At 41.9% G+C, this 26,576-nt stretch overlaps 1 protein-coding gene across 3 annotated transcripts in view; it reads left to right on the top strand.

Annotated features, from left to right (window-relative positions):
* The window catches only part of RAB8B (RAB8B, member RAS oncogene family), a 70,321-nt gene that overhangs the window by 32,580 nt on the left and 11,165 nt on the right, over positions 1 to 26,576 (top strand). For 2 of the 3 annotated variants that reach the window (XM_069596259.1, XM_069596258.1), the window contains exons 2-3: positions 14,604 to 14,664; positions 18,124 to 18,184. In XM_069596259.1, coding sequence (XP_069452360.1) covers positions 14,604 to 14,664; positions 18,124 to 18,184 — 122 coding nt within the window. Of the gene's footprint in view, positions 1 to 7,987; positions 8,073 to 14,603; positions 14,665 to 18,123; positions 18,185 to 26,576 lie in introns of all 3 variants that reach the window. The other variant, XM_069596260.1, reaches the window with a different exon arrangement.

Genomic DNA, 26,576 nt, shown 5'->3' with positions numbered 1-26,576 from the left:
AATCACCTCACAGTAATGTACTTACCCTAACATTACTGCTTTACTGTTTTACATGTTGCTTCCCATATGTACATATATTTTCTACATATTTACAAACATGATACCTTTTATATTTTGCTACTTTTTATCAAATTAGAACATAAATACTTTCTAAGTTTCTGTGTATTCTTGATAATGATCAAGGATTGCTTTTAATAGACTGAAAATACTCTTTCACGGTGAGAAAGAAGCAAAACTTTCAGTGACTTCTCCAGCATTGGAAATAGGGGAGGAGCTGTCGGTGGGGAGGCAGGGCTGGGGGCGGCAAGCGGATGCCCTTTTCAAGGAAGTGTCTGTCTGTAGCTGCCTGAGAGAGAATGTAACTCTTGGTCACTCACTCCTGGTATTCTTCTGTGGGAAATAGTGTTCTGCTCCATTCTCAAGGAGACTTGAAAATGAGCTGTTTGCACTTTATATACCTGTTGGTTGGGGCAACTGCCTGATTGTGTGGTCAGTTATGTGAGACTCTTTCTGACCCTATGGACTTTAGACCACCAGGCTCCTCTGTCCATAGAACTGTCCAGCAAGAGTACTGGAGTGGGTTGCCATTTCCTTCTCCAGGGGATCTTCCCTACCCAGGGATCGAACCCACATCTCCTCTGTCTCCTGCATTGGCATGTGGATTCTTTTACCACTGAGTCACCTGGGAAGCCCAAACGGCCTAATTATGACTTGTTTAAAGAACATATTTGTAACTTTGCAACACTTGCCTGAGAAGGACAGGTGTTAACAGACATTCTGTGATCCTTAACATACTTCTCTAGGATTTGGAAAGAGCTGTCTATTTTTGAACAAAATGGGTAGAAAGAAATTTCAGGTAAGTAATTCTCCTATCCAAGGTGGAGGACCAGTTGGAGGAAACTGTGGAGGTAGTTTCTTGCTCTAATGCCTGAGGCCTTAGTTATTGGCCATGGGGGTAGGGGACCTTGAATGGGGTTTTCCACTTTGAAGTTGGTTTTATAAAAACACGCTGATTCCCAGAAAGCTGGAAATCTACTCCCAATCCACCTTACATAACTTTCTGCACACACAGCCTAAAATCTCACTACTGGGGAGTCAGATTTTAAGGCAAAGAAAGTGGGTTTCTTTTAAAATACAGATAAACCTGAAAAGATCTATCTGTTAAATAGATTTTTTTTATCAGTTTTCAAAAACTATTTTATGTGGTGCTGGATGAATCTCCCAACCATTAAAGTATAGGATGACTTTAAATATATATGTATTTGGCTGCACTGGATCTTAGCTGCAGCACACGGGATCTCTAGTTGCAGCATGTGGGATCTAGTTCCCCCACCAGGAATCTAACCTGGCCCCCCTGCATTGAGAGCATGGAGTCTTAGCCACCAGACCATCAGGGAAGCCTCTAGGATGGCTTAAAAATGATCTCTTGTCAGTACTGTGTAGGTCTCCTCCCCACTGAACCCCTCCAAAACACAGGGCTTTAGAAGTAGAAAGAATGATTGAATGTGAATTCGCTATAGCCTATTTTTGTAACCCACTCATTTTATGCTTTGAATCTAGGTATTACTCATTCTTTGTGTATTTGAAGTTTAAAGTGGCAATTAGCCAGGGGACAGGGGAGAAAATAAAATATGACATGCTGCATCATTGGTCCAGACCACATCCATAAGTTAGAGAAGAGCTTGGATTTACCAACCAGTTGTAACATTGTTTTCTGTTTTAAAAATCAAACCAAGGAAGTAGTAGGCGACATAATCCTTTATCACCTTATAAAGTTACAAAAATGTCTCAAGTATCTAGAGGTGGTTGGCTATATATATATATATATATAATATATATATATATATATATGAGATGTGCATAATAGGCAGGTGGAAGTATTTACTATATACATGAAAGTTACAGGGTGTTGTCAACTTTGAACTTTTGTATCGTAGGGAAGTATGTTTATAAATCAGGCCGATATAATCATCTGAAAAAGGTTTTCATTTTTGATTAGGAGAACCATATTCTGTTTGTGCCATTTGTGTGGATTTTTGTCTCATCCTTTTGCTTGCATATACCCCATCTGTTTTTTAATCCTACTCATTAGCAATAGCTTATTATAATTATCCATCTGCCACCCTGACTGCAGAGAGCTGTTAGTGCTGCTTTATTTTACTCTTCTTTTGTGGCATCGGTGTTGGTTTTGATCAAGAAAAGGCATTTTTGCTAACTAGATTCAGAGCAGTGTGAGTTTGCAGCTATGTTTGTTTATTTTGTAATTTCTGATCACTTTCCTTTATCTAGAGAAAAGTCAGTGGGAAAAGAGGATGGGAGGGGTGAGGTGGGTACTGCAGGAGATAGTATAAGACTTGAGATGATTGTTCTCTTCAGCCTCCAGTAATCTGGTATAGACCCTTACCTGTTCCCCATTAAAAGCTGATTTATGTTAACTGGATGAAGAAATTTTTACATTTTGTACCAATATAAGCTGAAACCTTAAGAGATTTGGAAATTTTCCTGAAAATACTCAATAATAAAATTGTAGCTGGACTTCCCTAGTAGCGCAGTGGGTAAGAATCCTCCTGCCAATCCAGGGGACACAGGTTCATTCCCTGGTCTGAGAAGATTCCACATGCCACAGAATAACTAAAGCCATGTGCCACAACTACTGAGCCTCCGCTCTGGAGCCCACAAACCACAACTCTTGAGCCTGTGTGCTGCAACCACTGGAGCCCGTGGGCCCAGAGCCTTAGAGCCTATGCTCCACAATAAGAGAAGCCTCTATAATGAGAAACCCATACCCCCACTTGCTGCAACTATTCCAGGCAAGAGTACTGGAGTGGGTTGCTATTGCCTTCTCCAATAGAAAAGCCCAGGCAGCAACAAAACCCAGTGCAGTAAAAAAAAAAAAAAAAAAAGATTGTAGCTAAGGTTTATTTCAGCCCTAGTTGCTGACTAGTATAGTACATTATAACAATCTTTTTTTTTTTTTTTGGTTTTCCTCTTTTAAGAACTCATTCTTTTCTCAAAAGGAAAATATACGTTTTGTTTTTAGTTAGTTACACCATGTAATGTTGTTACTTAGTTTGTTTTTTTTTTTTATAGCTTTTATTTACCTCCAAATGAATGGAAAATGTGATACATGTCAAAGCTTGGAAAAATTTAAAGGATCAGTTTTGCTACATTTTTGGTGCAACATCATTGGAATGTAGTTGTAATTTTTTCCAGTGGTAATTCCAGTGATTTGGCAATGTGGTTTTCCCATAGCATTAATATGTAGAATCTGAGATTTTTTATCTTCATCTTTTGAATAACCACAGTATTCCCTTCACCCTTAAATGAAGCAGACCTGACCCTGAGTTGTCAAAGTACAAAGAAATTCCCGGGTTGGGACTCTAGTGGATGCCGTTAGAAAGGTACACCATCAGAAACAGTGGATAGAGCAGAGGAGATGCAACTGTTTTCATTGGGGAGCAGTTTGGTTTGGTTTTGGGGGTGATCATTAGTTAATAATGGGAAAAAGGAACTCTTAGAGGCATTCTAAACTTTTCTAACTACAAGGAATTCTGATTCGTAGGTTTTTTGTGAAAAGAGATTTTATTGAAGGGAAAACATCTGTTCATTGAAAGCCTTTAAAATCCACATTTTGACAACTTCAAGCACATTGCTATTTCCAGATTGAGTAACACAAAACACATTTCCTTTCGAAAGTGCACAGTTTGCAAAAGAGACTTGTGCATTCTTTGGCCATTCTCAAATGGTGAGTTGAATGCTGGATGATCACTGCTGGCTCCTTAATCAGATTTAAACATGCTCAGTCCTTCCTAGGTGCTTCTGCATACTTCATATGAGTTGTTTTAGCTGTGTTATTACATCTTGTTTGCCAGTTGTTTTTCTTTCTTGACGTTTTGGCTGTTCTAGCATTAAAAAACTTAAATTTGTAATTCAGTTATATTAGAATCCCAAAGACGGCGGAGCCTGGCAGGCTGCCGTCTGTGGGTTCGCACAGAGTCGGACACGACTGAAGCGACTTAGCAGCAGCAGCAGCAGTTATCGTTTGGTATTGTGGTGATTTATTATTTTGACTTTTCATTGCCCAAAGATATTTTAAAGGTTAATTGTATCTTTATATTTTAATCTATAAAGCCCTTTGAGATTCTCAAATACAGAGATCCCTTAAAACTATTCTTAAATGTTCTGTTTTTATATCTGTCATGCATATATTTATGGCTTAAAGAAAAATAAGTAAATTCTTCCTAATAGCTAGAATTAGTTTACGAATTTGTCATCTTTTGTTGGTGTGATTAGATTTTATGGGTTCAGCTGTCTTATGAAGATTGCCAAGAATTGGATTTAATTCAGTAACAAGTAGGAAATTCCAAAACAGTATAAAGATGTGCAGTTTTTTCAGCAGGAAATGGTGATAAGTGTCAGTGTTGATTTCCACCATAAATGAGGTTTCATTTGCCACTTCTTATTCACCAAGTAGAAGAACCAAAGAAATCTGAAAACGTCTAGTCCACCTTCTTTTTTAGTATATCAGGTGTTCTTTCCTCTAAGGGCAAAGTATGTTCACAGACCTCTTGTTAGTCCACCTTAAAAGAAAAAAATCCCCCTTTTCCAGTGTTGGATTTAACAAAACTTACATCTTTTGCTGCCAGTGATCATTTCAAACTGTTGTCACACTGTCTTCTAAATTTACTTTTAATGTGTTTTTCGTCTTGAACTTTAGATTTTCTAATTTTCAAATAAGAAAACAGATAGTAAATTTGAGTACAAATGAATAAGACAAAAAATAGTTCTAAATATATGCAGCAAGGTTGGCACTTGGTGGAAATATGGCTTTTATGAACTTATAGAACGTGCTTCTTAAAAAGAACAATACCTTGATCTCCTCTCTTTCAATCTAAGTAACATTCTTAACTTTATTTCTACCTTTACCCATTTTTTTCCTAAGTCCTTCCTTTATTTTGGAAAAAAAATATTTTAAAGCTTCAATCTATGACTCATATTTTTTCCTATTTCATTAATCTGTTCTTCTAATTAGAGCGTTAGCTAATTATCCTGAAATTAGCTGCTCTAAAATTTAATTATTCTCCATTTTATTATTCTCCATGTTTATTATTCTCCACAGAAAAAGCACAAGCAAAATATGGTTGTCGAGGTTTCAAAACTGGCAGGATCTATCTACACTGTATCTTTATCATTAATAATAAAGCTCTTGAGTGAGGAAATGAATGTAACATTTCTTTAAAGTGAATTTCAATATTTGAGAAAATTTTTTTTTCTATTTCTGGAATATCTCTCTGAAATGTAAATAGACAAACCACACAACTCATATTCAGATCCCCTGGAATCATAGATGTTTGTTGTTCCCAAATGTACTTTTGAAACAAAGTACATTTTTTCTCTTTAATTATAAAAGTGCAGTGTTAAACTTCTGCTTCTTAAAGTCGGTCAAAGGGGATAGATGGTCCATGTTTTTTCTCCCTCAGTGTGCACAGCACTGGGATAAGCCCAGCATTGAAAGCATGCGTTGCTCTCATTCACTGAAAGGCTAAACATCCCAGAAATCTGTCTGTTTGTTTTTCATGGCTCCCTCGACTGCAGCCAAATTGGACTTTTAGAGGAACCTCAGTGGGAACCACTTATCTAAAGCCTCAGCTGAAGGAAGGTCCCTTCTGTTTCTCAACTCCTTATTTTTCTCGGCCAGGCAACAGACTTGCCTAAGTGACCTGACATAGAAGAGTTATGTGTGTTGTAAACTCCAGCAGCCACAGAGCAAAAATGCATCCAGTCACAGCTTAGGCCGAAGGTCAAGACAGCGCCCTGGGCCCAGAGAGTGAGTTCTGAAGGCCAGGAAAAGTCCTTTTGTACCGTTTCCCACACTCCAGCAAGGGTATCCTTTCGCCCATTCACAAGCCCAGCAACCACCCTGTTCTCTTGAAACAGAGAAGGTAGCATTATTATATCTGTTGGCTGACTAATTTGACTTCAGTGAAAGAGAATTTTGTCAATCTGTCTTCTCTCCACGTTAAGTCGTATCTAACTCGCAGAATGAAAGGAGGCCCAAGACTGCTCATTCTGAGCTTCCTTTCCCTCTGAGGCTGTTAACTGTGGACTTGAGCCAAGGTCAGAGCGTCCATCCCTTTCTTTTGCTGGTCACGCCCTCCCTCAGCTGCCTCCAAGTCCACCACTGGTTTCTGAGAACTGTCTGCTTCATAAGCAGTGCCTTAGGCAAGTCCTTGGTCCATATCCCTGAGTAAAGCCTCACTGTAGCTTCTGCCAGCTTTTGCCCCTGTGGGTCACCCTGAACAGTGAAAACATCTTAGGTGCACTCCACCTTCTCCTTAGAGGTGCAGGGCAGAACCCCACCCCCACCCCCACCCCACTCACCTCCCCTCTCCCCGGCAAAGCCTCTTCCCGGTCCAGTTAGAGATGGCAAATCAGGGCTCCTTTGTTCCTCTCCCACAGTGCCTCTCCCAGCAGTGGCCACTCGTGTGCTCCTCCCCTGTCCTTGGCCCAGATGGAAGCTCCTTCCCCTCCAGGCAGGGAGGAAGTGCCCTGAGCCCCCACTGGAGTCTGCGTGGGCAGCACAGCTTTCTTTTGGCTACACTGGGGCTTTGCTGCGGCACCTGGGCTCTTTGTTGCACTGCGAGGACTTCTCTGGTTGTGGCTCTGGGGCTTAGTTGCTCCGAGGCTTGTGGTATCTTAGTTCCCTGACCAGGAATTGAACCTGGGTCACCTGCATTGGAAGGTTCTTAACCAGGGACCGCTAGGGAAGTCCCTCCCCGCTCACTTTCTGATCTTGATCCAGTCTTGCTGTCACTCCATAACTTGTCACCAAGGGCTTAGTCATCTGATGCAAAGAACTGACTCCTTAGACAAGATCCTGATGCTGGGAAAGATTGAAGGCCGGAGGAGAATGGGACAATAGAGGATGCGATGGTTGGATGGCATCGCTGACTTGATGGACATGAGTTTGTGCAAGTTCTGGGAGTTGGTGATGGACAGGGAAGCCTGGTGTGCTGCAGTCCATGGGGTTGCAGAGAGTCGGACACAACTGAGTGACTGAACTGAAAGGCTTAGTCTGTTGAACTGAGCACCAAGTCCCTCTTTGTATAGAACACGTTGGGGAAGGGGTGGTGCCAGCTTTTCCCGGGATTAAATCTTCTCAGGTGCCTTTCATCTCTAAAATTTGGTTTGATTTTTCTCCTTCCATGAATGAATGTATGCCTCCCTATGTCATTACCCCAGTAACTAATCGTTGCTTATAAAAAAATAAATAAACAATTTTAGGCACACAAAAGTATACCTAATATAAAACAGCTCCCCATCCATGTACTGCCACTCATGTTTAGAAATTTTGAGTTGAAGTAGAGCTGAAGTCCCCAGGAACCCCTTCCTGGTCTTCTGCTTCTCTCCAGAGAGAGCAAACAGCCATCCGGATTCTGTTGATAATCCTTCTTGTGCATTTTTAAAATGCTTGAATTACACATGGATAGATGTATTGATATAAATGATACCTTCTGTTGTTTTGGATATTACTGAAATTTTACAGAAGTGGTTGGATTGTGTGTGCGCGTTTGTGGTTGCTCTGTTCACTTGACTTTGTTTTGAGCTTCACTCATGTGGCTCTTGTTCACTGTTCCCTAATATTTCCTTGTGTTCCAGGTGTTCTTGGCCTTGTATACCAGGGCATTTCCACTGTTGCTAGTACTTTGCTATGATCCTTAGAGAGGAGTCCTCTTCAGGGAAACATGGAATTCTTGTATGCACCTCTTTAGGAAGTCGTGATCTTTATTTATTTGTTTAAGTCCTGATCTTTAAATGTCAGAATTCGATTTTAAGCCCGTTCTGAATTGGCTCTTGTGAACTGCCAGTACGTTGCCGCATCGCCTGGGCTGCAGGCTTCCTCGGCACAGAGGGAGGACTGGACTAAACCACCACTAGCTACTGCCCAGGCCTTGAATTCTCTGATTCCTTTCCTTCTTCCCTCCAGGCCTGCTTGTGTTGCATCATATGTATCAGCGATGAGCAACTATTTATCATGAGAATCAGTTCAGAAGAGATGAAAACCTATTGGTGTGAGTGTGTATGCATGTATTTAAATTCAGAATCAAAAATGGTTTTGAGTCCCTTCTAATGTTTTCTTACAGTGTTTCTTACAATTTAGATTTCCTGTTTTATTGACTAGATGAATATTAATGAGAAAACTGGCACTTCTTTAAAGTCATCAAAAAATTAATGTCAGGGCATGTTCAAGCAAGGATGGAGTCTTCTCTTGAGCATTGATGTTGGCTATGCTGCCGGCCGGGTAGGCTGCGTGCAGGCTGGTGGCTCATGGATTGCTCATGAGGTGGGATGACTCAGGATTGTCATTTTGAACATGATTTATTATATGCTGCCAGAAAATGATGCTTTCTAAAAGGCTATTGAAATACAGAGGGCTTTTTGACCCTAAATGTCATCTCTCCAGAAGCTATGTTTTTTGAGATTATGTAGTTCCTTTAAAAGGAAAAAAAAAGTTGCTCTCTTACTGCCAAGATGAGTTTTGGTTCTTGCTGCTGGCAGTAATGACCACCTCCTCCTCTGCAGTCTCTGCTCCTCTGGGGCCAGAGCATAAGCCAGGTCTTTGGAGCTATGGACTCGGGGACTCTCCTAGCAGTGAAGATCATGGTTTAGCCCAGAGAGGTTGTGGCAGCTACTTGGGCTGCTTGTTGTCCTTATTTTCCTTCATGTTTTCTTTCTTGTTCGTGGCTGAACAGTAGGAGAAATTATCTTCAGAGGAGTACTGTAGTTATCATGAAATTTAATAGCATTCGCACCAGGGTAGTAGTGATAGCTGTTAGGATTTATCTGTTTCATGTAGCTATGAATATTAAATTTTATTAAATAAACTTGCATTATTCTAACAGATATTATGACTGATTCAACAGCTTTCCCTTCTTTCCTATTTTTAGCAGCCCTGGAGATCAGGGGCAGTGACCCAGCTCCAGGGATGGGCCTGGATTCATCTAAATTTAGGGCTGGGTTGAGATTAATCCAATCTTGGTTTGCCCATGATTGGATAATAACTGCCCATGGCAGTGATTAGTTCAGGAGCTTAGCCTTGAAGCTCAGGCCCCCAGAACAGGCCATCCCCATGGTTATAAATCCAGAAATGAGCCATGAAAGGAAGGTCGCTGGAGGCTGTGGGGAAACATTTCTCACTTTTAAAAGAGAGGCACAGGAAGATCACCGCTTTTCTTTCCAGTTTTGCTGTTGTAGTCAGGAACTGCTGTCGGTCAAAGGATGAAATTGATTCTCCCAAGAGGACAGAGCCAGAGGAGGTGCAGAGAAATGAACTGGAACTACTGGACTGAGCCGTCCCTGAACCCCCACTCACCACTGGACTTATCATATGAGTCAACAAATTACCTGAAGCCGGTTTGACTTGGGGTTTCTGTTATTTGCAACAGAAAGCATCCTCACTGATATAATTATATTATTATTCTTATGACTGGCTGTTCTTTTAATCCTGGAGTAGCCTCAGGAAGTTGCCTTTCCTTTAAAGCCACTGTTAATACACTATATGTTCTACTGATACTGTCAAAGCTAATGGTAATGTAGAGATCTTCATTTTCTTAGTGTCATAATTTCTTGGCATCCTTATTATTGTCGCTAGAGTATGCTAACAAAACTTTAAACTTCTGAGGTTTTCTTAGCTCTCTCCACACTTAGAACCTTTACTTAGTTGTGTGTGTATGGGCGCTACGTCGCTTCAGTCACGTCTGACTCTGCAACCCTATGGACTGTAGCCCACCAGGCTCCTCTGTCCATGGGATTCTCCAGCCAGGAGTACCAGAGTGGGTTTCCATGCCCTCCTCCAGGGGATCTTCCTGACCCAGGGATCAAGCCTGTGTCTCTTAATGGCTCCTGCACTGACAGGCAGATTCTTCACCACTGATGCCCCCGGGAAGCCCTACCTAATTATGTAGAGGTGTTTAACTTCTCATTTAGTACCTATGGTCTACATGTTTCTGTAGAGGGTGGAGCCCGTACTTGATGTGAGAACAATTCAGAGTAGTTTATTAAACCCAGTAACACAGTGCTGAGCTGCTGTGTAAAGGCCAGGCCTGGCGGTAGGGATGGTCACGGGCTGAGTGGAGACCAGAGGCGGGAAGGAGGGGCAGGAATACAGGGTAGAGTGGCATCTTCAGAGAAGGCTGCCAAGCGCAGTGGCCATGCACGTGCCGAGGGGAGGAGGTGCGGGCCCAGTGAGAGGAATAGAGGTTGGAGTTGGAGAGAGGCTGCGAGTGTGGCGGTGCTTCCGGTGGGAAAGGCTGGATTGCCAGGCTGAGGAAGTTGGATCCCTGGCTTCTTGAATAGGGAGGTGACATTTCCACAGGGCTTGTTGAAAGCTCTTCTCACAGTGGCATGCAGGAGAATTAGACCAGGGAGAAATGTTGGCATGGTGCCCTGGGAAGCTATTACCACAATCCATGAAGAAGGTGACAAGAGCTGCCAGATAATAACATCTGAGTGTGGAATATCTTACATCTGTGTGAAATTTCAGAGTTCCTACAGCATTATCAAACATATTATCTAGTTTCTCTAATGAGATCCTCTCTGCCGTTTTTTATGGATGGGAACCAGGAGGTTCAGAGCAGGTAAGCAGCCTCCTAGAAGTTGTTGACGACAGAACCCAACCTGCAATCTAGGTCTTTGGACTTCCAGGGCCGCTACTTTTCAATTGTAATACACATCGGTATTTCCCATTTCTATGAAGTTCAAGTTGTGATAATTTGACTGTGCTCTAAAGCAGAGGTCCCCAAGCTCCAAGATGTAATGCCTGATCTGAGGAATAAAGAGCATGATAAATGTAATGCACTTGAATCATCTCGAAACCATCCCCCACCCACCTGCCCCCATTCTGTGGAAAAATTGTCTTTCGTGAAATTGGTCCCTGGTGCCAAAAAGATTGGGGACCACTACTCTCACACTGTTTGTCTGCCAACTGGCTCCTGACAGCAGCATCAGCCAAAGCTAAATACCAGCATCAGCCAAAGCTAAATACCAGTTCACAACTCTTATAAAACATGAAAAGTTCTGAAAAGTAAACAGTTGGTTAAGTGTCACAGACAATAGTAGAACCTCCTCAAATAACAGAAAGGTAATCCTTCTAACAAATACAGGAAACAAAAGGCTAGGTCAGTAGAAAGCTTTCTTAATGTTTCACATGAATGGAGAGTAACTGAGATTTAGGGGAGCCTCAGAATGGTTTTGTTAAATGAAGGTAGAAAAGTTGCCCATGACTTCCAACTACAGGTAACAACAGCCTTGAAAGTCAAGGAGTTATATCTTAATAAAACAGAATAAAGAAAAGTATTCACATTTTGATAGACATCATCCTTTATTTTTTAAAATGTGAACAAACTATTTAAGATGGAATGTTGGATGACTTTAGTCTTCCAGTTAAGTAGGTTGTTTTCCAGAGTTACAGTAGGTATTTTGAAAGTCAGGAATTTTTCTTCTTTTTTTTTACTGTGATTAAAAAAAAAAAACACATAAAATATAGTTAACCAACTTAACCCTTTTTTTCAGTGAGGGGTTCAGCAGTATTGTCTATTCACATTGTTGTGAAACAGATCTTTTTCATCTTGCAAATCTGAAACTTGATGCCCATGAAACAACTCTCCTTTCCCCCCTGCTCCCTTCAGCCTTTTGTTGTTTCTATAAATTTGAGAAATTATGAATTTTTAAAAAATGTTAGAAACATTTGTTGATTGCCTACCAGGTGTTGGGCGTTGTTCTTGATGCAAGGACCAAAAAGAGATGAAGGCTGGAGAGAATCCCTAGAGGGTCTTTGTTACACTGGGTTTGGAGAGATATAAAAAGATAAATCACAAAAATCAGTGTGTGTTAAGTCTTAAATGAATGATAATCACAGTGAATTCTGTGTGATGCTAACAAGAACATGCTGTGTTGCTCAGTTTTACTTCAGCGACTGCAGACCCTGCAGTACTGAGGTAACTTAGAGGAGGAATGTGGGTCAGATAACCTGGGCATGTTGGGTATGAGAGTGTATTTGTTAATATTACCTGGTTATTAGTGAGGGGACAGAATGAGAAGCTGTTCTGCTAGATTAGCTTGGGTGTGATTGCCACCTATTTCAAGATTCGCAAGCATACCTAGAAAGGTTCCCTGGGGGAAAGCTGCCACATAGAGAAGAACGGGCAAATCCACTTGGTTTATGCCTTTGCCTTATGTGAAGCTGGAGCTGGCAAGCAGCCTTTTTGGGTGTTCTCAGTGCTAATATGCAGAAATAATGTAGTGATGTAGCCCTTGAAGACTTTTATACCTCTAAATAGCTGCATTTGATGTTTAAGTCGCTTTAGAGCAGCAGTCCCCAACCTTTTTGGTATCAGGGACCAATTCTCTGGGAGAATTTTTCTACAGACCAGGGGTTGGGGAGATGGTTTCTGGATGATTCACGTGCATTTACATTTATTGTGCACTTTATTTCTAATCTAATGCTGCCACTGATCTGACAGGAGGTACTGGTCTATGGCCTGGAGGTTGGGGACCCCTGCTTTCAGAAAATGCATAGTTGACATGTTTTCTTGAAATGTCTTGGAAACCACTTTAAGGGGTTCTGTAGAGAATGTCACGGCTTCCCTGGTAGCTCACCTGGGAAAGAATCTGCCTGTAATGCAGGAGACCTCGGTTCGATTCCTGGGTTGGGAAGATCGCCTGGAGAGGGGATAGGCTACCCACTCCAGTAGTCATGGGCTTCCCTGGGGGCTCAGTCGGTAAAGAAACCTCCTGCAATATGGGAGACCTGGGTTCGATCCTTGGGTTGGGAAGATGCCCTGGAGGAAGACATGGCAACCCACTCCAGTATTCTTGCCTGGAGAAGACCCATGGACAGAGGAGCCTGGCGGGCTGCAGTCCATGGGGTTGCAGAGTCAGATGGGACTGAGCAACTAAGCACAGCACAGCATAGAGACTGTGAAGGAGTAGAAACGTCTGAAACAAAAGCTGAGTGGCCAGATGACGGGGATTTAGTAAAATGCAGCTGAGCTGTGTTCACTCACTGGTCCCTTCAGAAAGAGCAGCAGCCTGTTTGTGATAAATCATAGGGGATGCTGATATTTGTCAGGGACTTTGTGGTTCTTTGTATTTGAAATTGCTGAGTAGATTTTGAGCTACTGTAGTGAAGGGATAGGGATTCCCTAATAGTTCAGTTGGTAACAATCTGCCTGCAATGCAGAAGACCCCAGTTCAATCCCTAGGTCAGGAAAATCTGCTGGAGAAGGAAGGGCTAGGCTACCCACTCCAGTATTCTTGGGCTTCCCTTGTGACTCAGCTGGTAAAGAATCCACCTGCAATGTGGGAGACCTGGGTTTGATCACTGGGTTGGGAAGATCCCCTGGAGAAGGGAAAGGCTACCCACTCTGGTATTCTGGCCTGGGGAATTCCATGGACTGTATAGTCCGTGGGGTCACAAAGAGTTGGACACAACTGAGCAACTTTCACTTTCAGTGGGGGGGGATAAATAGGTGAGGGAAGAGTAAAGTGTTTGAATGCTGGAACGGCAAATGACTGTCACAGTGCTACCTGTGAGGCCTGTTGATGCCTTATTAACCTTGGCTTCCAGGTTAAAATCACCTGGGGAACATTTAAAATTAGCAGTGTGGGGACTTCCCTAGTGGTCCAGTGGGTAAGACTGCTCTCCCAATGCAGGGGGTCCAGGTTCGATTCCTGGTCAGGGAACTAGATCCAACATTGCATACCACAACTAAGATCCAGCACAGCCAAAATAAATAAATATTAAAGTAAAAATAAACATGGGTGTACCTGTAGCTGATTCTTGCTGATGTATGACAGAAAACCACAAAATTCTGTAAAGCAATTGTCCTGCAGTTAAAAAATTAAAAATAAAATAAAAAATAAAATTACTAATGTGCAGATCCCACCCTTGAACAGTTAAGTCAGAATCTCAAAATTTGGAGAAAAGAGCAGGTCTAACCATTATTTTTATTAAGTTCTTCAGGTAATTCTAAAGTGCGGCCAGGTCTAAAAGCCCCTTTAGCTATTTACATTTATTAACGTGTATGTAAAATGCCTGCTAACTGTATAAAATAAATCTACAGACTTTCCTATTTCTGCCTTCAAATAGATGGGTTTTGTTTTGTTCATTCTTCCTTAGCCAGTTGCAGATTCTAAAGGAATAAATGGAAGGAGGAGGAAGAAAACAGAAAGAGGTCTCATGGCTTTGAGAAGGGGCATGAGGGTTGGGTAGGCAGCTTTGTTTATTGCATTTCAGGAAGTAGAAAATAAGGCATGGTCTCAATCTATCTTTACGTAACTTTGAGGGAAGTGATCCATTTGTGTCGAAATAAGGAGGCATATAATACTTTGCATTTAACATGTGTGGGAATTCTTTGCAGAGTAATTAGCATTCCTTTCTTTAGCCTGTATTCAGGGGACACATACCGTTCACACCCTCTCTCTGTTCACATTTTCCAGTGCGTTGGAGAGCTTTTTTTCAATAGAAATCTTTGTCCTTTTCCCAATAAGACTTGAATTATATTTGAAGACATTGAGCATGTCTTTCTTTCTTTTTCTGGCAGGCATTGATTTTAAAATCAGAACGATAGAACTAGATGGAAAGAAAATTAAGCTTCAGATATGGTAAGTAAAAAAAATATATATATATATATCATTTCTACTTTAGTCAGGTACTGAAGCAGGAATGAGAAGGTGAATTGTGGTAAATTAGAGGTATCCTTGGGTAGCTAAAACATCTTTTCTTTATCAGAACCAAGGGGAGATGGGTAAGTATTCAAAGATGTCTCCACCAAGAGTGAGATAGTAAGGATGGTATCACTAACGCTCACTGCCAGGAGAGATCTGAGAACTCATTCTTCCAAAATGCTAATTTTAGAGGGGAGGAAACTAAATTCTAAAGTATGTCAGTTACTTTTTCCCTGCGGTTGTTGTAGCTGTGAAATCAGATAAGGCAAAGGAGTCAAGTGGTAAGAACCCCAAACAAAGTGCCAGTCTGGAGTCAGCCTCTATACTAAGAACTGGGAGCTCTTTGCTTCTCTTCTCAGGGCCTTCTTGTCCTCATTTGTAAATGGGTTTGTCAGACTGATGACATCTGAGTTCCCTTCCGGCTCTGATATTTCCTCATTTATTTGCCTATTTCTTCTCCTTCAGTTTAAAATGGGGAACCCTGCACTGGAGAATAGGGAGGAAAAAGGCAGGCCTCTCATCTCTCATGTAATATGCAAGGCAAAGGTCTCCTTATGATCAGTCAACTCCAAATGGTTTAATTCCTGAAGAATCTGTCAAACTACAATGAATAAATATGGTTCCTCCAGATTGCCTGGTTGAATATTTCTGCCTTGAACTCACACTCTTAGATTTTTTTTTTTTTGAACCTCCTATAAGCTGATCTAAGTTCTTTCAGTGTGAGGCCTTCCATGGAGCCACATAGGTTTGCAGCCTTAAGGAAGGGTTTTGATGATGTTTACTGCCCTGATGTGTGACGACGACAGCAGGAAACGAAGCTTAGACGTTTAGAACATCATAGACTCAGAAGGAAGCAGGTCAAAATAGTCAAGTAATACATATACGTCAGCTTTTTCCCTGGGCTGTTTTTCTCCTTTGAATTTCAGAACCAGGATAGAACTAGAGCATTATATTGAAATCCACCACTTTTCTTTTACAGGAAACTGGGACGTAGAGTGGTTAAGTCCATCTGAGGGCGTGTGTCTGGGTTAGTGATAGAACTGGGACAACTACCCCAGTATCCCAGAACCTTACGTCAGCTTCACGTATTAACCCCATATAGAGGTTCCCACTATATTTCATTGCAAGACATTTTGAAGGTTACCACATGCTGCTCTTTTCATCTGTCGCTATGTAATAAGAAGTCAAGTATTGTAAAGGTTAAAAAAACTATTTTAAGGGAAAAGCAAAGAGAATGTCTGACTCTGTGCAGTACAGCAGGGTTCCCCAACCCCCAGGCCAGGGACCACTACCATGCCTAGTTAGGAACCAGGCCACACAGCAGGTGGCAAGGGTCAGGCAAGACAGTGGAGCTTCATCTGTATTCACAGCCACTCCCCATCAGTCACATTACTGCCTGAGCTCTGCCTTCTGTCAGATCAGTGGCAGCATTAGATTCTCATAGGAATGCAAACTTACGCGAGGTGCAAACTTTGTGAACTGTACATGCAAGGATCTAGGTTGTGGCACTCCTAATGAGAATCTAATGCCTGATGGTCTGATTCAACATTATGGCAAGTCATCTAATTATTTTATTATGTATCACAATGCAATAATAATAGAAATAAAGTGCCCAAGAAATGCAGTGTGCTTGAGTCATCCTGAAACTGGTCCCTGGTGCCAAAAAGGCTGGGGACCATTGCTGTATAGTCTTGATCAGAACAATAAGGAACATTTCTAGGAGCCTGTGGGTGATCAGCTAATTAGAGCTCCATGGCACTATTTATCAGCACTCTTGGCAGCGAAATAGTCTACCTTCAGTCTTCATGACCTGCATTCAGAATGGCACGGTTTCTTCCCCATCCTCACTGCAAAGCTGGTTCTAAATCAAGTAGCATATTAGAATCAAAATATATTTAGTCTGCTTAAAGGTGTTTTGCCTTTGTTTTCCCCATTTGTTTGCTGGATACTAAATAAGTGCCTGTGTTATCTAATCCTGATCAATGAGAAGATGGCAGGATAAGATAATGGTGGTGTGAGACCCAGCCCTGCACTAAACAGCCAAGGCCTTGGATACTTGATTCTCACTCAAGTGTACGAGCTGTTTGGGGTTCCCAGGTGGTGCTAGAGGTAAAGAACCCACCTGCCAGTGCAAAAGACCTAAGAGACACAGGTTTGATCCCTGAGTTGGGAAGATCCCCTGGAGGAGGGCATGGCAATCCACTCCAGTATTCTTGCCTAGAGAATCCCATGGACAGAGGAGCCTGGCGGGCTACAGTCAATGGGGTTGCAAAGTGTTGGACAGGACTGAATCGACTCAGCACTCAGATGAGCTGTTTAGTGGCAGAGCTGGGCCCACAGCCCACCTGAGCCTGTCTTCTCTTCTGGAGAAGATGGATGATGGTAAAACTACCACATTGGGCTGTGGTGGGCATCATTTGCACACCATCTGAAAGTATTTTGTAAGGTATACATAAATGGTAAGGTATTTATTAACATTTTAATTACCATATTTTCCTTGGGCCTTCATCTCACTTAAATTTGGTATACACATATTAGAGTTTTAGTGTATTTCCACAAATGCGTCCTTTTTAGAAGCAATCAAATTAAACAATTTAGTTTTGTCTTAGTAACACAGGGAGTGAAATTAGTTCTGGCAGGAAGTGGAAAATTTAGGAATATTGATTTTTCCCAGATACTAAGGAAATTTGACTTCCTTTATAAGAATTGCTTTGGTAAATGTAATTTGAAATGTCAACGTTTTTCAGAATGTATTTTAATGGTATGTCATTAGCCAAAAAAGTAAGAATAAATGCAAGTTTATATAACTTGGAGGTGTTGTTCATATTTTGAAGTCTTGGTCAACAATTGCATGTTGAACTCCAGGGTCTCATTTAATCACGGGCTCTAGAGCTGAAAAAGTTCTTGAGGAGATCCATTTTAGCATGCTCTACAGAGCAGAATTTGCACAGTAGTAAGTCCAGCCTGCCTGCTTGCTTTGTACAGAAATCAGACTTTCCATCAAAAGAGCAAAATGCCCTAATGATTAGGCATTTATAGAAAAGGATTGAACTGCCTCTAGGAGTCCAAGAATTTACAACTCTTCTCTATTCTCTTCCTCTTCTGGTTGATGAACACACTGTGCCGGTCCGGGCTGTGCATTTTCTTGTTGCTGCTTTTGTCATCAGAGTCCAAGTTTTTCACCCAAGTGATTGTGAGCTCCTGACAGGCGCCCGTGGCCACAGCCGCCTCCAGCTCACAGACGCACAACAGGCTCTCTTTGTGTCTTGTCCTCCTTCTCCCTGAAACCACTGCATTTGTGAGCAGACCGCAATTACATCTTCCTGCAGCTCAGAGCCTCTCGTCATTGTTGTTGATGATTTTTCTAACCACTCTTTCCTTTGTTTCAAATCTTAGGGACACAGCAGGTCAGGAAAGATTTCGAACCATCACAACAGCCTACTATAGAGGAGCCATGGTGAGTGTGTTTTAGGGTTTTGTGGAAGTAAAACATGCATATTCATTCGTCAGGTTTGTAGGATTCAAGCTGGAGTCTAGTACATTGGAGAAAATAGATTTTCTGATGTGAAAAGAAGGCATTTAAAGGGTTTTTTTAAAACTGCGTTTAGTAGCTGTGTCCTCAACCACTGGTCTTCATAATATTACTCACGTATTGGGAGATGCGTTAGAACTCTGCACATTCTGAGTGATCATATATTTTTGTGCTTTGTCCTTTTATTAATGCCGTTGCCAAATCTTAACAAACCACAAGCTCTGTGACCAAGTCTTCAGTTCTTGCACCTTCTCCCCCATTCACCCTGCCACCACCATGCTTTCTCTCTCACCAGATCTACAGCATCCACTCCTATTGGCTCACCTTTCTGGAGTCTCCTCCACCGGTCTTCTGCCAGCTGGCCAGGAAGTAGCCGAAAGATCTGTGACTATCTGAGGCTTAGCATCTGGTGAATCTTTGACTACCAAGTCTTTCTTTGCTACATACTTGCCTTATCCTTGTTATCATAACTTCGTCACTTGGCTATTTTCCATCCTAAGATGCTTCATCTACACAACCCGTTCTATTGTTGGCTCATGGTGGATTCTGTGTGGTGCTGTGAGTACAATGGTGAATAAGGCAGTGTAGAAGCTGAGCTCTGCTGAACCAAGCCTAGAACGCCAGACCCAGAGCAGGGCTTTATCTCTGGCTTTTGCCTAAGTCACGTATAACTTGGAGCTTTAAATTATGATGAAATCCTGTATGCTCAGAGAGAAGACTGCACAGTCGAGATCAGGTAGACCAACCTGGTAGACTCTGGGGTGCCAGCTGCCATCATACCTAGCTTGTTGTGTAAAAGACTGTTGGTGCTGAGAGTGGCTGGAGGTGGTGGAGCTGGAGGGGTGATGGCTGTCCCTTTGCTGCAGGCAGCTGTGATCTGAACCCACAGATCCCTCTGTTGTCATGCTGCTCTCCCCGCCTCCTTCACTGCCACTGACCCTCCATTGTTTGAGTGCCAGTAATATCCCCCCAACAGAGGTTGGGAATTCCTTTTGGGAATTCCTTTTTAAAGCTCTCCTACCTGGGAACTATATACAACTAAGCGTTGCATATATATGTGTTCTCCACCCTATAATACTTCAAAGTTTAAAAGTCATTATTTTAAGAAGGGCAGTTGTCCACTACTCTTTATTTTGCTTAGATTAGAATCCAAGGGAAGGGACTTACCTTGTGTGAAGAAGTTTGTTTGTTGTTTATTTTCCCCTAGAAAGGATTTTTAAGGGTAAATAAGAACATCTTAACAGGGATGATTTAGAATAGTTCATAAGTAATTTTGATTAGAGGCATCTTTTAAACACAGTTTTTTATTTTGGGGGAATAATGTATCGACACCACTTACAAGCTTGTTTTCACTAGACAGTGGGCAAGAACACTTAGAGCGTGGAGCAAATGTTTGTCTTGGATGTGTAGCTCTAGCTTATGGTACAAGGCAAGAGGTCATTGAAATATGTTCTTTGAGATTTGAAGATGGTCTGTCTTTTTCATTTATCTTCTGCCTAACAGAAGATAACATTTTCACATTATTGCAAGTAATTAGATATCGTTGCTATTCTAAAATAAATCATCCTTTCTATTTTGATTTTTTAAACTCTAGGGATTTTTTGTCTCTTTTGCTTTGCTGTGATGCCAGGGCCTTACACATAGTAGATGTTCAATAAATACTTGCTGAAGGAGTGAATCAGTGAAAATTTTCAGACCCAGAAACAATCTTAGACACATCCTCAGGAAACCCTGCTCTGCTTGAGTCTTGGATCCTGCATATCATCCATTTCAGTGGGATGTGGGGTCGTCATGTTCTCATTTCCACAACTGGTGGTTCTGGCAGGTTTAGTTGGGTTGCTCAGGTGCGCAGCATAGTGGCAAGCACACTACTGGTCCTGCCCCCATGACAGAGTCCTTTGACCTGTTTCATACTATTCAGCAACGTGTGTAGGCATAGCAGTAACCCTGATGGACAGTCAGGCTCTGAGGAGAAGAGGGACCATATGCAACATTTCTCAGTACTGTCTGGCTGTTGTTGTTAAAGGTCTATATACTAAATACATAAAATTTTTAACTGGTGTACCTGAATTTGTATTTCCAACTGATTCATAGTATCAATTAGCCCAAAACAGAGGAAGTAGTCAAAGGGTTTTTGCTACTGAAACCAGATATAAATTAGTAATAGCTGCCAATCCCTGAGTCCAAGCTGTGTTCTAGGTTAGTTAGTTCAGTTCAGTTGAGTCGCTCAGTCGTGTCTGACTCTTTGTGACTCCATGGACTGCAGCACACCAGACTTCCCTGTCCATCACCAGCTCCTGGAGCTTACTCAAACTGATGTCCATTGAGTCAGTGATGCCATCCAACTGTCTCATCCTCTGTCATCACTTTCTCCCACCTTCAGCCTTTCCTAGCATCTGGGTCTTCTCCAGTGAGTCAGTTCTTTGCATCAGGTGGCCAAAGTATTGGAGTTTTAGCTTTAGCATTGGTCCTTCCAGTGAATATTCAGGACTGATTTCCTTTAGGATAGACTGCTTGGATCTCCTTGCAGTCCAAGGGACTCTCAAGAGTCTTCTCCAACACCACAGTTCAGAAGCATCAGTTCTTCAGTGCTCAGCTTTCTTTATAGTCCAACTCTCACACCCATACATGACTACTGAAAAAACCATAGCTTTGACTAGACAAAATAATGTCTCTGCTTCTTAATATGCTGTCTAGGTTGGTCATAGCTTTTCTTACAAGAAGCAGGCATCTTTTAATTTCATGGCTGCAGTCACCATCTGCAGTGATTTATAAAGTCTGTCACTGTTTCCACTGTTTCCCCATCTATTTGCCATGAAGTGATGGGGCCAGATGCCTTGATCTTAGTTTCTGACTGTTGAGCTTTAAGCCAACTTGTCTGTTATTCCATGTCCAGTTCTAACTGTTGCTTCTTGACCTGCATACAGATTTCTCAGGTGGCAGGTCAGGTGGTCTCTTATTCCCATCTCTTTCAGAATTTTCCACAGTTTGTTGTGATCCACACAGTTAGAGGCTTTGGTGTAGTCAATAGAGTAGAAGTAGATGTTTTTCTGGAACTCCCTTGCTTTTTCCATGATGCAATGGATGTTGGCAATTTGATCTCTGGTTCCTCTGCCTTTTCTAAATCCAGCTTGAACATCTGGAAGTTCATGGATGTTCAGATCCCTTATGATTATACAGTAGAAGTGACAAATAGATTCAAGAGATTAGATCTGATAGACAGAGTTCCTGATGAACTATGGACAGAGGTTCGTGACATTGTACAGGAGGCAGTGATCAAGACCATCTCCAAGGAAAAGAAATGCAAAAAGTCAAAATGGTTGTCTGAGGAGGCCTTACAAATAGCTTAGAGAAGAAGAGAAGCTAAAAGCAAAGGAAAAAAGGAAAGATATATCCATTTGAATGCAGAGTTCCGAAGAATAGCAAGGAGAGATAAGAAAGCGACCAGTGCAAAGAAATAGAGGAGAACAATAGAATGGGAAAGACCAGAGATCTCTTCAAGAAAATTAGAAATACCAAGGGAACATGTCATGCAAAGATGGGCTCAATAAAGGATAGAAATGGTACAGACCTAATAGAAGCAGAAGATATTAAGAAGAGGGGCAAGAATACTCAGAAGAACTAAAGAAAAAAGATCTTCATGACCCAGATAACCACGATGGTGTGGTCACTCACCTAGAATCAGACATCCTGGAATATGAAGTCAAGTGGACCTTAGGAAGCATCACTACGAGCAAAGCTAGTGGAAGTGATGGAATTCCAGTTGAGCTATTTCAAATCCTAAAAGATTTGTTATTAAAGTGCTGCACTCAATATGCCAGCAAATTTGAAAAATTCAGCAGTGGCCACAGGACTGGAAAAGGTCAGTTTTCATTTCAATCCCCCAAAAAGGCAATGCCAAAGAATGTTCAAACTACCATACAATTATATTCATTTCACATGCTAGCAAAGCAGTGCTCAAAATTCTCCAAGCCAGGCTTCAACAGTATGTGAACCATGAACTTCCAGGTTCTAGGTAAAGTACTTTACAAATAATATGTCAGTTGATCCTCAAAAATCCAATCTGGGGGACTTCCTGGTAGTCCAGTGGTTAAGAATCTGCCTTACAGTGCAAGGAACGTGGGTTCAATCCCTGCTTGGGGAACTAAGCTCCCACATACCGCAGAGCAACTGAACCTATGTGCGGTAACTATTGTGCCTGTGTGTATGTTCCAGAGCCCAGATACCACAACTGGAGAAGTGTGCATGTCACGACGAAAGGTCCTGCATGCCACAATTAAGACCTGATGCAGCCAAATGAATAAAAACAAATACTACATATTTTTAAAGTAAATAAATAAATATTATGGTTTTTTTTTTTTTTAAAGGGCAGTGTGAAAAATATTCTGTCCTCATTTCCCAAATGAGTAAATGCAGACTGAGAGGGACAAATTAATCTCTCCAGCATCTCCCAGGTAGCACGTGGTGAAGCCCAGCCTGAGTGTCTCTGACTCCAGAATCTGTGCTCTTAACCACTACACTGTGTTTACTTCCTGTGCCAACTACTCCAGAACTACTTGACAAACAGAAAGCAGTGAAGATCCAGGTTGTCTGTATAGCCCAAGAGGTAGTAGAGCTCTGAAGTGTTTTGATTAATTTTAATTGTAGGCAGCTAAGCTGTTTGAATCAGTAATTATTCAGGTTGCATTTTTTTTAGGCTTTTAAAAACTGTAAAATATATGTAAGATAAAATTTAGCCTTTAAGTGTATAGTTCTAAACTTTGAATTTTTAAATTAAATTTGCTTATTGTAAAATCTTCTTTACAGTGTAGTCAAAGTTAAACATTTCCTTTTGAGGCTAGGAGGAGGGAGGGTAAAGAAAAATGTTGTTTGCCATTTAGATTTAAAGAATATTTATTTTTCTGCTTGTGAAAAGCTTACATGTAATGTTGTTGTTCAGTCGTTAAGTCATGCCCCACTCCGCATGGACTCCAGCATGCCAGGCTTCTCTGTCTTTCAGAATCTCCTGGAAAGGGAAAGTGAAGTCATGTAGCCCACTAGGCTCCTCCATCCATGGAATTTTCTAGGCAAGAGTACTGGAGTGGGTTGCCATTTCCTTCTCCAGGGGATCTTCCCAGCCCAGGGATCGAACCCAGGTCTCCCACATTGCAAGCAGACGTTTTACCATCTGAGCCACCAGGGAATCCCTAGTGTCTCCTGGAGTTTGCTCACATTCATGTCCATTGAGTTGGTGATGCTGTCTAACCATTTCATCCTCTGCCTCTGTCTTCTCTGTTTGCCTTCAGTCTTTCCCAGCATCAGGGAGTTTCCCACTGAGTTGGCTCTTAGCATCAGGTGGCCAACGTGTTGGAGCTTCAGCTTCAGCATCAGTCCTTCCAATGTATACTCAGGGTTGATTTCCTTTAGAATTGACTAATTTGATCTCCTTGCAGTCCAAGGGACTCTGAAGAGTCTTCTCCAACACCACAGTTTGAAAGCATCAATTCCTCGGTTCTCGGCTTTCTTTATGGTCCATCTTTCACATCCATACATGACTACTAGAAAAATCATAACTTTGACTATACAGGTGTTTGTTGGCAAAGTGATGTTTCTGCTCTTTAGTACACTGTCTAGGTTTGTCATAGCCTTCCTTCCAAGGAGAAAGAGTGCTTTAATTTCATGGCTGCAGTTACTGTTCACAGCGATTTTGGAGCCCAAGAAAATAACATCTGTCACTGCTTCCACTTCTTCCCCTTCTGTTTGCCATGAGTTGATGGGGCCAGATGCCATGATCTTAGTTTTTTGAATGTTGAGTTTTAAGCCACCTCTTTTACTTTGCTGTTTCATCCTCATCAAGAGGCTGTTTAGTTCCTCTTCACTTTCTGCCACTAGAGTGGTATCTGTGTATTTGGAGTTGGTGATCCTTTTCTTGATTCCGTCTTGTGATTCATCCAGCTCGGCATTTCACGTAATGTATTCTGTATATAAGTTAAATAAACAGGGTGACAATATACAGCCTTGTTTTAGTCCTTTCCCATTTTGAACCAGTATGTTGTTCCATGTAAGCCTCTAACTGTTGCTTCTTGACCCACTTACAGATTTCTCAGGAGACAGGTAAGGTGATCTCCCATATCATTAAGAACTTTTTATGGTTCATTGTGATCACACAGTCAAAGGCTTTAACATAGTGAAGCAGAAGTAGATGTTTTTTCTGGAATTCCCTTGGTTTCTCTATGATCCAACGAATGTTGGCAATTTGATCTTTGGTTCCTCTACCTTTTCTAAACCTAGCTTGTGCATCTGAAAGTTCTTGGTTCATGCACTTCTGACGCCTAGCTTGAAAGATTTTGAGCATAATCTTACTAGCATGTGAAATGAGCGCAATTGTGCGGTCGTTTGAACATTCTTTGGCATTGCCCTTCTTTGGGATTGGAATGAAAACTGATGTTTTCCAGTCTTGTGGCCACTGCTGAATTTGAAAGCTTTAAAAATCCCAAGAAACCATCTTAAAACCCCACATGAGACATAGCTTCTGTTAACATTTTGCTATGTTTCCTGAATTCTTTCATCTATGTGTACATATTTGTTGTCTATGATTTATGTTTATTTATATTTATATTTTATTTTTATTTATAAAGTTGGAAACCAGACCCTGAAAGATTTTGCCTACTATTTAAGGAATTTTAATATAATTAAGAGTACAATGGAGAGATGCTAAAGGATTTTAAACAATGAGGTGATAACTCTGGTGCCCTTACGAAGAGTGGATTAGAGGAGGTTAAGAACGAAAGCAGGGAGACCTAAGTCACCCAGGTAAAGGCTAATTGATGAAAATGTGAATAAGGCCATGCATGTGGGGAATCGGATTGTGGAAATATTGAGAGTGTTGAGTCCATCGGACTTAGTGACTGACTGGTGGTGGAGGAAATTACTCCCAGGGGTCTGCTTGTGCAGGCTGGCAGGGTTGAGTGAGTGAGTAAAAGTTGCTCAGTCGTGTCCAACTCTTTGTGACCCCATGAACTATACAGTTGGTGAAGGCAGTGGCACCCTACTCTAGTACTATTGCCTGGAAAATCCCATGGACGGAGGAGCCTGATAGGCTGCAGTCCATGGGGTCGCTAAGAGTTGGACACAACTGAGCAACTTCACTTTCACTTTTCACTTTCATGCATTAGAGAAGGAAATGGCAACCCACTCCAGTGTTCTTGCCTGGAGAATCCCAGGGACAGGGGAGCCTGGTGGGCTGCCATCTGTGGGGTCACACAGAGTCAGACACGACTGAAGCAACTTAGCAGCAGCAGCAGGAGTATACAGTTCATGGAGCTTTCCAGATCAGAATACTGGAGTGGGTAGCCTTTCCCTTCTCCAGGGGATATCTTAATCCAGGGATTGAATCCAGATCTCCCGCATTGCAGACGGATTCTTTACCAGCTGAGCCACAAGGGAAGCCGTACAGGGTTGTATTGCACTTCTTCAAAATGAGAGTAGAGGGAGAAAGAGAAGATTTGGAGGGGACAAAGACAACTTTCTGTTTCGCTTAGTTGAGTTTTTGGTGACCAAATGGGCCATGTAGGAGCTGATGTCCAATCAGTGTTCTCCAGGGCACCCTGACCCCTATCTTTGTCTTAGCTTTATCTTGTGCCCTTCTCCCATTGGATCCAGGCACTCTTTTTTTGTTTTGCTTTATAATGTTTATTCATTTATTTGAGTGTTCTGGATCTTAGTTGCAGCACACGAGATCTTCAGTCTTCCTGGCAGTCTCTGGAATCTTCAGTTGGTACATGTGGGATCTAGTTCCCTGGCCAGTGATCAAACCCCAGCCTCTTGCATTGGGAGCTCATCGTCTTAGCCATTGGACCACCAGTAAAGTCCCTCAAACCAGGGCACTCTTGCCACGCTGACCGTCTTTACTCAATCTAATAGGTTCTGGGCCTTTCTGGAGAGCAAGATAATTTATCCCATTTCTGTGATATTTCAGACACTGAGGGCTTCCCCTCTTCACCCCTCTTCACCCCAGCCTCTATCCCTGTGCCCAGTTCAAATCTTCTCAGTCCTCAGGCCTTGGCTTTAATGTCATTTTCTCAGAGAAACCCTCCATGAATCACCCTAGCCCCTCAACCAGATTAGATTAGCATTTTCACTCAGAACTCCTCAGCCTTCTTCATAGCAATTGCCTAAATTATAATTAATTATATAACTAGTGGTTCATTGTTTTCTTTGCCAACCATCCATAAGAAGGGACCTTGCCTGTCTTATTTACTACTGGTAGCATTTGTTCCACTATCAGGCGCGTAGTAGGTACTCACTAAATATTTGTTGGAATGGATAGATGGAGTTG

Source organism: Ovis canadensis, chromosome 7 (genome assembly GCF_042477335.2).
Source record: "Ovis canadensis isolate MfBH-ARS-UI-01 breed Bighorn chromosome 7, ARS-UI_OviCan_v2, whole genome shotgun sequence".
Taxonomy (NCBI): domain Eukaryota; kingdom Metazoa; phylum Chordata; class Mammalia; order Artiodactyla; family Bovidae; genus Ovis; species Ovis canadensis.
The sequence above is the reverse complement of the archived record's forward strand: the minus strand, read 5'-3'. Positions and strand labels throughout refer to the sequence as shown.